Source organism: Cupressus sempervirens, chromosome 4 (assembly GCF_028749045.1).
Source record: "Cupressus sempervirens isolate cs-2001-9-10 chromosome 4, ASM2874904v1, whole genome shotgun sequence".
Classification (NCBI taxonomy): domain Eukaryota; kingdom Viridiplantae; phylum Streptophyta; class Pinopsida; order Cupressales; family Cupressaceae; genus Cupressus; species Cupressus sempervirens.
Genome location: NC_143121.1, coordinates 883,696,301 through 883,708,897, shown reverse-complemented (window position 1 = coordinate 883,708,897; position 12,597 = coordinate 883,696,301). Strand labels below are relative to the sequence as shown.

Below are 12,597 nucleotides of genomic sequence, written 5' to 3'. Positions count from 1 at the left end.
AAAATCTAATGACGTCTCAAGCACATTATTGTAAGAAATATCTCCCCAGAGAGAGATTAACAACAGACATAATCACATGTTTTCATATTCTTTAAGTCAATGCAAACATACCACAGAATTTTCACAACCAATAATGAGCTACATTATGTGATACATCATCAAAGAAGAAGAACAACAGCATCTAACGTCCACGAGGCTAAACATTAAATAGCCTATGGGAAATTTTAGTAGCATGCATCTTAACGAAAGATATAGTTTTAAGACTAGGATATCCTTGTGACTTTAATGTCATTTTGCTCAATATTACATAAGACAAGACAAGAATGACAATTTAAAACTTTTGGAATTTAAAGAAAAGAAAATTCACTACCTACTTGCTACAAACAACAAAGTAAATTATGATTGGGAAATAGATGGCAGATACACATACATATGTATGTTATTTGTTTAAATGTTAGCCTACCTATGGTGATATGGCTCGATGAATCATCCATGCATTATTGTGAAGAAATACTAGTGATTCTGTTAATTGTAGTAAACCATGCTTTATTTCCAACTATCCCATCTCCTGCATAGGTTCACTAACAAGAAATTTAATTGCAAGTTTAAACAATCTAGGAACAAAAAAGTAGACTTCCTCCAAAGTTAAGTAACATCACCCAAAGTAGAAAGGCAGTACACCTGAAAATACCAAAAAATGCCTGTATTTTAATGAGGTTCTGAGAATAACATCATCACCATAGATGTGGGAAAATGTAAGTAATAACAATATATGTGAGAAATATGAGCAATAAACCATCATTTAAATTGATTAAATTTTTATCACTTAATATCATTGTTGCAGCACTAGAATACTTTAACCACAAAGTTATTAGAGGCAAAGTCCATTGTTATTCATATTATTCATCAAAAAAAAAAATAGAAGTCCAGACTCCAAGAATAGTAATGAAGCACAAGATTTCAAGAAATTTGAAATTTCACACTGAAAAATCACTATAGTGGAAACAACATTTAGTATCTACATAGAAACCCCAAAGAACATGACAACGATATGTCTTTAGTACTCTATAGTAATATTCATATGATTAATGTGAAATGAGATGCAACCAATGGACAATGCAACTGTATTAAACAACTTGTAAAATCAAAGAGATCACAAAGACCAGAATCACAAACAAGAGAGGTCCCAAAAGGCATGGAAGAACTGCTTGTAGTCTCAATACTTCAAAAAGCAAGGATGCTAGCATCTACATCAAGATATTTGCATCCCAAAGCCTACTTCTAAATTAGAATAAGTTTTTGGTGCACATTGGGATAAGCTTTTGGTGCACATACACTGCATAAATTGCTTATTATTACCCATGTGGGATTATTAACACCAAAACAACAAACACGCACACAATGATATGGATTGTGAAGGTGGAGTTCTTGAATTGTACATAAAGTAATTGACATGAATTGTAGTATTTACCCATAATGGTCATTTAAGTGTAGAATCTAATGCTATAATAAAAGGGTATGTGATTTCACTATTGAATTGAGAAGTAAGTCTATTGTGCTTCGATTTCTAGGAGTTATGGGAACCCAGTTATTAAATCCATATTATATTGAGGCTACCTATGATGATGAGGTTGAGACAGAAGAGCTAAAAGCTCATAAAGAAGAATAGGAACCTAAAATAGTGATAGGAGAAACTAACTACAACATCTTCATTGTACTTTGAAGACCTCCCAAGGGACAAGTTCCATACTCTCTCAAAGTTCACAGAGTCTTACTAGGACAGGGCATCACCATTCTTATAGACAATGGGACCACACATAGCTTTCCTTATTAAGGATTAGTTTCTAAGAGGGGCCTTGCATATTTTGTAAGCCCAATATTATTATGTTTCAATACTAAGCTTTTTTTTAGAATATGATGGTAGTTGTCAGTTTTTACATGTATGAAATGTGTAACTTTGATTTTATAGATATTACTATCTGAGGGCATCAGGTTGGGGATGTCCTAATCATTTTACAAGCTAGGCACAATGGGAAGGGGACTTTTCATTCTCATCCCCATTAGTAAAATAATATTACAATTTTAGTTATAAATTTATAATGGTCAACTAAGCTATTATGTAGACTTCAAGAATATTCTTTATTCTTTTAGTTGTCATCTTTTCTTAGTTTTCAATCTTATCCTTATTGGAGAACACAGAGTTGATAGAAATGCTTTTATTACAATTTCCTTCCACAAGCATTTTCTAGTAATTTTTAAATTTTCAAATCCTCCATACAATATACTATTGTAGTTATGCATCTCTTGCTTGTGTGTTGTTCTATGGAGAGAGATTTAATTCTCAGTGACCATGAATAGTAAAGTGATAACACTTTTACAGAAAAGAGAAATAATATCCAAGCCACTTACCTTGGGATTGTACTCAGCATTCTTAGCCTAAAGAGCTATAGCCTTGAGATCCAATTTGCAATCCAAATTTATAGTTGACACAATGTTTCTGTGTATTTGTTCATTGAAGGCACGTGCATCCAACAAGAAAGATACAATTAAATTTTGAAAGAAACACAAGGAAGGGCATCTTTGAAATTAGAGCTTCCATTGATTAATGCAGATAACAATATGGCCTTATTAAATTAAAAAACATTATCCTCTACATATGTACATAAAATTTTACAATGTAAATTGACATAGAAAAATAGATGTTACTATGAGATTCAAGAATCAAAGAGAGAGAGAGAGACTCAATCCTGTACTTCATTGAAAAACAAAATTCACAACACATGTTTGAAATTCCAACACCGTCATTAAATATGCCTTCCAGCGACTACTAGGAATAATCATGAAGCAAGTTACAAGAAATGGCTTGGCACATCCTATTTCTAGAAATTGTCATTTTCCAAACATGGATTTTACCAAGTATTTCCTAGAAAAAAATATGAGCATACAATATAGCACAAAAATTTCTGAGCCATTTTTTTTCCTGGCTTCTGAAAATTTGTGGAAGTCTCCCTTATATCACAAATTTAACCAAAAAATGCAAGCATTCCAAGTTACAAATGTAGAATTTACTTTCAATAAAAATAGAGTGACAACACTACTTTTAGTGGCAATAAAACACATTTTCAATCCAAGATAAGAAAGATAACCAAGTGCATAGGAAAATGATCATAAAAGAGGATTAATACTCATAGCTAGCAATGTTTGTACATAATGCTGATCAAGTATATAGTTATGCTATTTTTGAAGAAGAAAAGGCTAGCAATAGAAAGAAATTAAGAAGGGCTAGATTAGTGATCTAAACATAGTTCCAATGTAAAACGTCAGAGGAGAAAAATCATCTAAATAATCATGAATCTAGATATTATGTTGTATATGAAAAAACATAGTAAATTAGTTCATTCAAAATCTAAAATCTAATTGCAAACACACAAATAATGTATATCTCAAACACATTTACTAACACAAAGAATCAACCTTGTTGGAGTGGTTGTCAACAAATTACTAAACACCAAAAGTCTCATTTAACCTAGCAAATAAAACTTAATCCTTAACACCAAAAACCTCATTTAACCTAGCAAATAAATTTGAATCCTTATCACCAAAAATCTCAATTAACCTAGCAAATAAATCCTAATCCTTGTGACTCAATGTCATTCTCATCTTAATCCTTAAAAGCAAATGAGACTTTCTATCTAAATTTCAATGATTCAATATGGCCATTTTCTTGAATGAAAATTTGACACATGTATCAACATTCACTCTCTTAAATCTTCTTAAGGTAAACATTTAAAGAGGGTAATAGATTGATCAAAATTTCCCTGTGGCTTGGACATCAAGCATCTGCCCATGGCATTTTCCCAAGAGCTCCACAACAACACCCACATATGTTTTTGGTACTTCAACAATAGCAATCTACATTTCATTACTTCTAACATATCAAAAGTAATGTTTGATATTGCAAATGCATTTAGTATATATTTTCATCATCTTTTCATCATTTTACTCTTTATAGGATTTCACAATCATCAATAGAAATCCAAGATGATGAGGATATTATTGTACCTCATAGGGTTCAAACAATTTATCGTTAACTTTTTTGTTTATAACTTTAGGTGTGCTTACCATAAAATCAAATCCTTCCCTCCGCCTACAAGATCAAAATGTCAAAAAAATTGTCAAAGGTTCATTTTGATTGTAAGATGTTCAAGATAAATAGGTGCACAGTGATAAGAAACTAGCTCCATAATTATAAATGTGTTGCAGCTTGCAAAAGAACATATTATTGTAATTAACCATATCCAGTTTGGAGAAAATAAAAATCCATATACACCTACATGTTCTCAATTAGTATTGTTATATGCAATGTACCCCTCCCACTAACAATGAATGTATTAGTTGTTTCCCCATCTTCAACTTTCATTTCCAAATTCCTCTCAAGTTCATGATAAAGATGTTCTCTAATTTTTGTGCTTGTCACATGTTTCCCCTGAAAATTTGTTCAAAGAAAAAATGAATTAGCTTGATCAATATAAGTGTCTATGATAAGTACATAAACACTATTTGACTTAATCAAGGAGCAAACCTCATGCCCAAAAAATGGTGAAGTGTTGATTGCAAATGCCATTTTCATAGTAGGTTGTTCAATTTTAATTCCAGGAAAAGCTGAGCCATTAAATTTATCTGCCAGAGTTTCACCAATCTATATTGATCATAGTACATAACCAAAAACTATACATTTCAGTATTACCTTGAAAATTACTCAAAAGAAATGCTTCATGATGGACAAGATTAGGAATGAAAATTTGGGATATTTAATGGATGAACAGAGGAACATATATATGTAGAAGGACATCATTTATACCATAGATAGCATATCTCTAGCTTCAACCATTTCAGCTGGAACTTTTGTAAAATTCTCATACACAAATAGTTCACTGACTTTACCCAACCTGAATTTTTCATCTGATGAATACACCTATAGAAGTTTCAATTAAGAAGAGTTGCAATTAAAATTTATAACTTAATTACCTGATTAAGACCTCTTAAAAATTAAATGAACAGAGAAAATAATGTTAGACCAATTCAAAAATAGCATTAGAAAGGTAAAATAAATGTAAATAGTAAGAAAAGAAATATTATCTCAACAAATATCTTCAACTTCACATATACTTTGACATTTGTGAAAAGATTTCTAAAATATTCATAATACAACTAGTGTTGTTACCACCATCCAATTTTTCTTAGCATAACATATATGGCCCTAGTTTGTCCATTTGACCCATTCATAGCATTCAACATTTCTATTCAATGAAACTAGCTACATCAATTTACAAAACAATTTTGATATGAAATAGGAATATAAAATCCTTTCTTTCTTTTGAGATTCACTTGGAAGTTGGAAATGAATTACTAAAAGTCATAGTTTGGTAACAAGAAAAGCTACTTTGTAAGCATGATCCTTTAAAACTAAGAGTTCAAGAGATGTAAGCATCCTTTGTAAGGAAATGCCACTAATGCTCACAAAGTCTTTTCAACTCACCAATGCCTTCCAGTTGATGTGAAGGATGTAAAAGAGTCTATAGGAGTGGAGATCAAATTGTGATCTTGCGGCTATCAGTATAGGAAAGAAAATTTGATTGCAGATGAAGCTGATAGGGCACACACAATAGAGATGGAAAGGAAGAAACTCCCAGTTGAATACTTCTGGAAGTCTCTATATGCACCTAACTATGGTGCTTTCCTTTCTCTTCCTTATGAGACTTTAGGTTTGGGAAATGGGTAGTGTCAGTCTTGTAGAATAAGAGAAGATGAGAAGCAGAATTGAGAACTCTACATGCTTCCAAACAATGATGGATTTAAGTACAAAGGTTTGGAGTACTATCTACATGATTCTATTTATGTTGATCCAGAATAGTTTGCTACTATTAAAGATGAAAATGAACCCTTAGAAAAGTTCAAAGCAAGTAGGAATAGGGGTCTTAGACCCTATGTTGTTTGCCAAATTTTGGAGATCAAAAGCTCTAGTGGCTTAAAAAAGTCTGAATGCAAGCCCACAAAAATAAAAGCTCGAAGATCACATTCTTTGATTCTCTTTCACTCTAATAATAGATCACAGAGTGTGATAAAAAATGTTGATGATAAATAATATACACAATCGAATCAAGAAACAAAATTTGATATTATACATCTCAAAGATCCAACCAAATGAAGATATCATGTATTCGTTAATATCATTTCACTGACACCTCAGATTCAATGCAGAAGAAGGAAAACTGAAGAATAGGTAAAGAAGAGTCAGCATAGCATTTCGGTCTTTTTCTTTTCTATTTTTATAAGAACAACATATCCAACTACAACATTTGGAGCTTATATAATGCAACAACCAGGTCATGGAAGATTACATGCAACATAAGCTAATTCAAACCTAACCAAGAAAACCCTCATGAGGAGCACAATAGCTAAAACTATTTTGCATGGATGATTTGACTCCTTTTTTTATATATGTATAATTCTGAGGTTGCCATCTTTACACTGTAACAAATGAAACTCTAATTATGTTCAAATGATCTTTTAAAAATGAAAACCCCTTAAACCTTGCTAAAACTAAATCATTTTTTAAAATAAAATATTATTAAAAAAAAATCCTTAAATCAATTAAAATCTAAATTTGAAACAGAATCAGAATAAACAAGACAATAAAACTATATAAAACATAGTACTAGATGACCATCCTTAAACACCACAATAATAAAAAAAAAGAACAAGTCATTACCTTGCAACTCATCTATACTTGGAAACACCCCTTGAAAATCCACTGCTCCTCCTGAAAAAGATCCCCACAACCATTAATAAACATCCCATGACCCACAAAAGAAATTAATAAGACAAATCAAAATTGTAAATCAACAAATCATTATGAAAAGAGCACCTTCTAAGATTATCAAGGTACTCTTCCTTGCTCAAATTCTTTATTTCTTTAATATTTTTATCATATTCAATCACCTATACAATCGAACCAGTGTCAATACTAGATGCTACATCACACCTGATAAAAAAAAAAATGGGAAACAATTTATGCCTACAAGTCACTAGAAAGTTTGTGTAGGTCTCCTGAGGTCCCCAATACTTACTAGGAGCAAGATCGTAAGCCCTAGCTACTGAATCTTCTTCATCATATGCTCCTATTTCATATAAAAACACCCAACGAAATCAAACCTCTTCTTCTTACCAATTAAGTCTCATATACTGTAGATAGAATTGCAATAGATGATAAAACTTACCAAGATAAATTGGAGCAATCATTGCCAAGATTCATGAAATCAAAACCCCACTATCATTAGGTTTAGAAAAACATAAAAAAACAATCTTTGGCAAAACAAAATCCAATCTTTGAAAGAAAAATGAAATGACATCCTTGCAAAAGAATAAAACCCATTGTAATTGAGTAAAAGAAAAAATGTTGAATTAAAAAAGTGGGTGTGTATGTAATTGGGTGTATAACTAACTTGCCTTGTTTTCCCTTTTTGTTTTGGGTGGAGTTACAGGCAGTCTTGTCCTAGAGATGAGCTTCATAGCATCCAATCCATTTGTGCCTTGTCACACCATGGTAGATTGAGCTTCTGCTCTTGGTGGATGCAGTGACTGCAGTAATACATGAGGATGGAATTCCTTTTACCATATTCATCTTATTTTCACCAGAAAAAACTTCATCACATTTTCCCCTTCCCACAATCTTTTCATCAAAATAATCCAGCACAATTTCCACTCTTTTGTCAAATCAAATAGATACAATATACTATCCAATATGTTTATTGTCCTATCATGGTGGTCATTATGTCCTTACCCTGCTTATGACACTATTATGAAACAACGCCATGGCCTCCCTCCTCTATATGTCGGTCCATTTGTTTTGCCAATGAAAATTTGATAGAGCAAACCATTTGTTGGGCTGAACATGACACTTCTTGACAAAGGAACCCCTAACTCTAGTTTATGAGTTCTAGTTATAAGTTTTTCCCTACTTGATGTGTCTGATGCAAGAGCATCCCAGGTGAATTAGCCAATGGCATCAATCAAAAATATTTTCCCATTTGATTGCTTCAAAATAGGCAAGCTTTGGAGTAGAGTATGGCCATCCATCAACAAGGAATTTGCTAGATGTTATAATTGCCACTACCATGGTTGATATGTATGCAAGCAACAAAATATGGAGCTTTGAAACAGGACCTAAACATCCATTAACTCATGCATGGATTCTCTTTTTGATAATCCTACTACCAACATGTTTGTTGATTTCAACCCCAATAACTCCTTTCATGATATTACATATGATTCTAGTGCAGCCATGGTAGAACTTGTGGACATAACCTTGTAGATGCTATCATAGGCCATGAAGTCAACATACTGCCTTGTGGAAAAGTAGACAACAAACTTCAATTTTTTTTAAAGAAATTCCCACACATGGATAGAATGATTCCAGGCTATGCACCAAAATCAAAATGTTGAAGAAGCCTTTCCATAGGAACATGGCAGGTGTAAGCCACAAGCTTACCTAGAATCCATGTATGCAAAATATGAATAGTGAAGTGTTTGACAGTGTGGTATTTGCACAAGCGAATTTGTGGGAAAAGCTAAAAAAACATTCAAGAAATTGGCAGGTGTAATAGCAAATTTCCAAACCTTGCCAGCATTATTTGAAATGAAAAAAAAAAGATCTTGAGAGAGTGTGGATAGAGGAAGAAGCACTGCATGGAGAAAAAGGAAGAGGGAAGGTAATGCCACAAGGCCCAAAGAAATATGGTGGCAGATTAAAAAAGAAAATATCTAAATTGCAAGGCATGGTTGCAGAAGAGGATGGGCTGCATAGTGAAGAGAAGACAGTGAAGCATTGTACCAAAAGGAGTGTTGAAGAAGGTGAAATGGAGGACATAAAATAGCATAATTATTGTTATAAAAAAAAAGCAATAGCATAGTAGAATGGAGGAGGGGTCTCCTAGGCCCTGTAGGTTGTGCATAGAGGAAGTTGCGTAAGAGGATTGGAAATGAAGTTGTAGGGATTAGCAAGAGTGCATTGAATTGCAAATGAGGATTGTGCAGATTTGTGTTAAAATAGAGAAGTTGTTAAAGAGGAAGAGAGGCCATTGGCTGGCCAATATTATCTCTACTTCTATTTTGGTGTTTGTGTTTCTTAGTTATTACTACAGGAAAGAGGGGAGTGGCCTCTTACATCATAAATCATTGAGATCGAAAGAATGCAATGTCCTATCTAGTTATTGTTGATGTTTCTATTTTTTCTTCAAAGCTTTAGTTTCTTTCACAAAAATAGATTTCTTTTGTCGTAACATATCTATTATAAATGAGTGCAATTCTAAAGCTAAAACAACCAAACCTACTTATAGTGGCTTGACTTGTAAGCTTGTCTGAATTCACTAGAATCTAACAAACTCTATAGAGCTACTTAACTTTTTGCCACATTTTTTGGTCTTTCTTTCAATCTTGTTTATGTTTATCAATTCCCATATTCCAATTGTAGGCCTAAAGATGTTTATCGAATATGGTTTTTGAACTATAAATGTTTGACATTAACACAATTTCTTTGCTTCTTGCATCACTTCCATCGGACCATGATCCTTTCTTCAATCCTAGAATTTGCTAACAAATTCACTCTACTGTCGCTATGTAACAATGGATCTACTTTCTTTAAGGCTTTAGCATAGGTCACTCGCAAAGGATTTTACAGCATCAATAAAAACAAGTGTATAATTCATGAAAACATTTAATAATGAAACAGAATCCTACTAAGGATACAAACCACATTGGCAGTAGAGTTATCAGATTACATAGTAGGCCAAAGTTTGTGGAAAAGCTGAGGACTACGATAGACTGATCTCAGAGGCAAGCAGTGGATGACACAGGGCACTTGGAAAGGCATCATCCCCATATAGAGAAGCATCTCGGACATGTAAATCAGTGGCAAGAAGAACAAACACTCTGCTTCCTTAAAAAAATGACATCACCCAATACAACATCCTCTGTGTTGACGATGTCCCAGGTGCAAACGGTTGAACTCACCTGCCACTCCTGCTCCAGCTAGGGCACTGGGACTAAGGGCTGTATCAATGCGATGAATGTAGGGGTACATTTTTGCCTTCGCCCCACCCTCCACCATTTCTACAATGTTGTTTTTCTTCTCACCCTACATCCACAACCCCACTTCATTATAGCCTCTACTTTATTCTCCCTCTATGTTCGGGCAGACCTTTGTAAGTAGTACTGTGGCTACACAACCTTAGATGCTTCTCACTATCCATTTCCACCAGACGAGCATTGGTAATCACTTGGAATTTTATTTATCCACTAATAAGATTTGCCATTGTTGACAGATCCAGATTTTTTATTATCATAACTAGCTAAGGAAGTGCAGATGTGCGCATCCTCGTAGAAGAGATGCATTTCCATTTTCCCTAGTGTGTTTGTATTTGTGTGTCATGATAATAGACTAAAAACACTGTAGTGTCATGCATCACTATGGTGGGAGCATTTACAAACTAATAGACAAAGGAGAGGAAAGGAGAAGATCAAAACTTGGCCAAAGTTAGTGAACAAGGTAAAGATTAAATTCCTTCCTGATGATTACCAAGTTAGCTTTTTGAGAAAGATGCAAAATTTGAAACAAAAGGACATGTTAGTGAAAGATTATACCAAGGAATTCTATAGATTGGACATTAGATCTGGACATGTGGATGATGATGTTGAGAAAATTGCAAGGTACACAAATGAATTGAGATCTAGAATTCAAGATGAAATAAGTTTTCTAAAGTTGGAAAGTGTTGAAGAAGCATATTAATACGCCTTGAAAGCTGAGGAGATTTTTGTAAAGAAGCATAAACAAAGAAAAGAGGTAGAGGTGGTAGATTCTAGAGAGGTAGAGGTAGATCTTATGGTAAAGATGGCAGATCTGACAATTTTGTATAGGATAAAGGAAAATTTGAGTGGAAGAATGATGAAAAAGGCAAGACCGAATGGAAAAGTGGTAATTTTTACCATGGAGGTACTAATTCTTACCGAGCAAGAGGTAATTCTTATTCTAGAGATGGATTTCATGGTAATTATTTCAGATGTGCTAAAGAGGGACATAGATTTTTTGAATGTAGATCCTTTGAAAGTGGAAAAGGTAACAAAAAGGTTGTGATTTGATGAGATAATGAGGGTTCACCAAGTGGACCTGAGGCTAGAGAAAATTTGGTGGTGAGAAGAACCTTATGTAATAAGGGAAGTGATGAGGAACCTATTTTAAGGAGAAGTCTTTTCAAGACAAGATGTAAGATGGCTAGAAAATGCTGCAAAGTGATCATTGATAGTGGAAGTTCTACAAATTTGGCATCAAAAGAGTTGGTTGCAAAGTTTCAATTGTAGAGGTTGAAGCATCCTAATCCCTATCATGTTTCATGGATCAAATATGAGCATAAGATATTGGTAAGTGAGAAATGCCTTGTGTAGTTCAAGATTGGACATTACTTTGATGAAGTTTTGTGTGATATTATGCCTATGGATTGTTGTCATATTTTGTTGGGTAGACCTTGGCAATATGATAGATATGCTATGCATGATGGAAGATTAAATCAATATACTCTTTGGATGAATGGGAAGAAACAAATGCTGATTCCTTTAATTGAAAATCTAGATGAGGTTAATTGTACTGTTGTAAAAATTTGCATGGTTAACAAGAAATAATTTGTAAAAGGAAATGAAAAAGAATCAAGTTTTTTTTGCTATAATTCCAAAGAAACCAAGTTGTTTCAATAGTACCCAAGAGCTAGAAAATGGTGTTAAGTGAGTGCCAATCAGTGGTGCCCAAGGGACAACTGGTAGTATTGATCGAGTACCAGAAGAAATTGTTGAATTGCTAAATGAGTATAAAGAGATTGTTGTAGAGGAAATATCTATTGGTTTGCCTCCAATGAGAAGTATAAGTCATTGTATGGATCTTATTCCTGGAGCTAGTTTTCCAAACAAAGCACCATATAGATTGACACCTATAGAGAATGAAAAACTTAATAGACAAGTGCATGAGTTGTTATACAAATGTTTGATCAAAGAATTTTGAGTCCATGTGTTGTACCTACTATATTAACACCTAAAAAGAATGGAGAATGTAGAATGTGTACTAATTCTAGAGCTATTAACAAGATAATAGTGAAATATAGGTTTCCTATGCCGAGGATGGATGACATAATGGATTATTTGAGTTGAGTAAAGTATTTTACCAAGATTGATTTGAAAAGTGGCTATCATCGGATCAAAATTAAAGAAGGTGATGAATGAAAGATTGCTTTTAAGACAAAAAATGGTTTGTATGAATGGTTGGTTATGACTTTTGGTTTGAGTAATGCACCTATTACTTTCATGAGGTTGATGAATGAAGTTCTAAAAAGATTTTTGGGTAAGTTTGTGATTGTTTATTTGGATGATATTCTAATATTCAGTAAGACTAAGGAAGAACATCTTGAGCATATTAGACAAGTATTGTAGAGGTTGAAAGAGGAAAAGTTGTTGATTAATCTAAAAAAGTGTTCTTTTATGCAAGAGGAGATTGTT

At 33.3% G+C, this 12,597-nt stretch overlaps 1 protein-coding gene across 1 annotated transcript; it reads right to left on the bottom strand.

Moving 5' to 3' along the window:
- Positions 1–3,807: 3,807 nt before the first annotated feature.
- On the bottom strand, positions 3,808–10,168 carry LOC149564222 (putative elongation factor TypA-like SVR3, chloroplastic). The gene is made up of 7 exons (XM_089828311.1): positions 10,072–10,168; positions 6,773–6,823; positions 4,862–4,962; positions 4,583–4,699; positions 4,335–4,486; positions 4,063–4,147; positions 3,808–3,912 (listed from the first exon to the last, which is right to left on the bottom strand). Exons 1-7 carry the CDS (start codon positions 10,166–10,168, stop codon positions 3,808–3,810), a joined length of 708 nt encoding a protein of 235 aa, XP_089684437.1.
- Between the last annotated feature and the right edge of the window lie 2,429 nt (positions 10,169–12,597).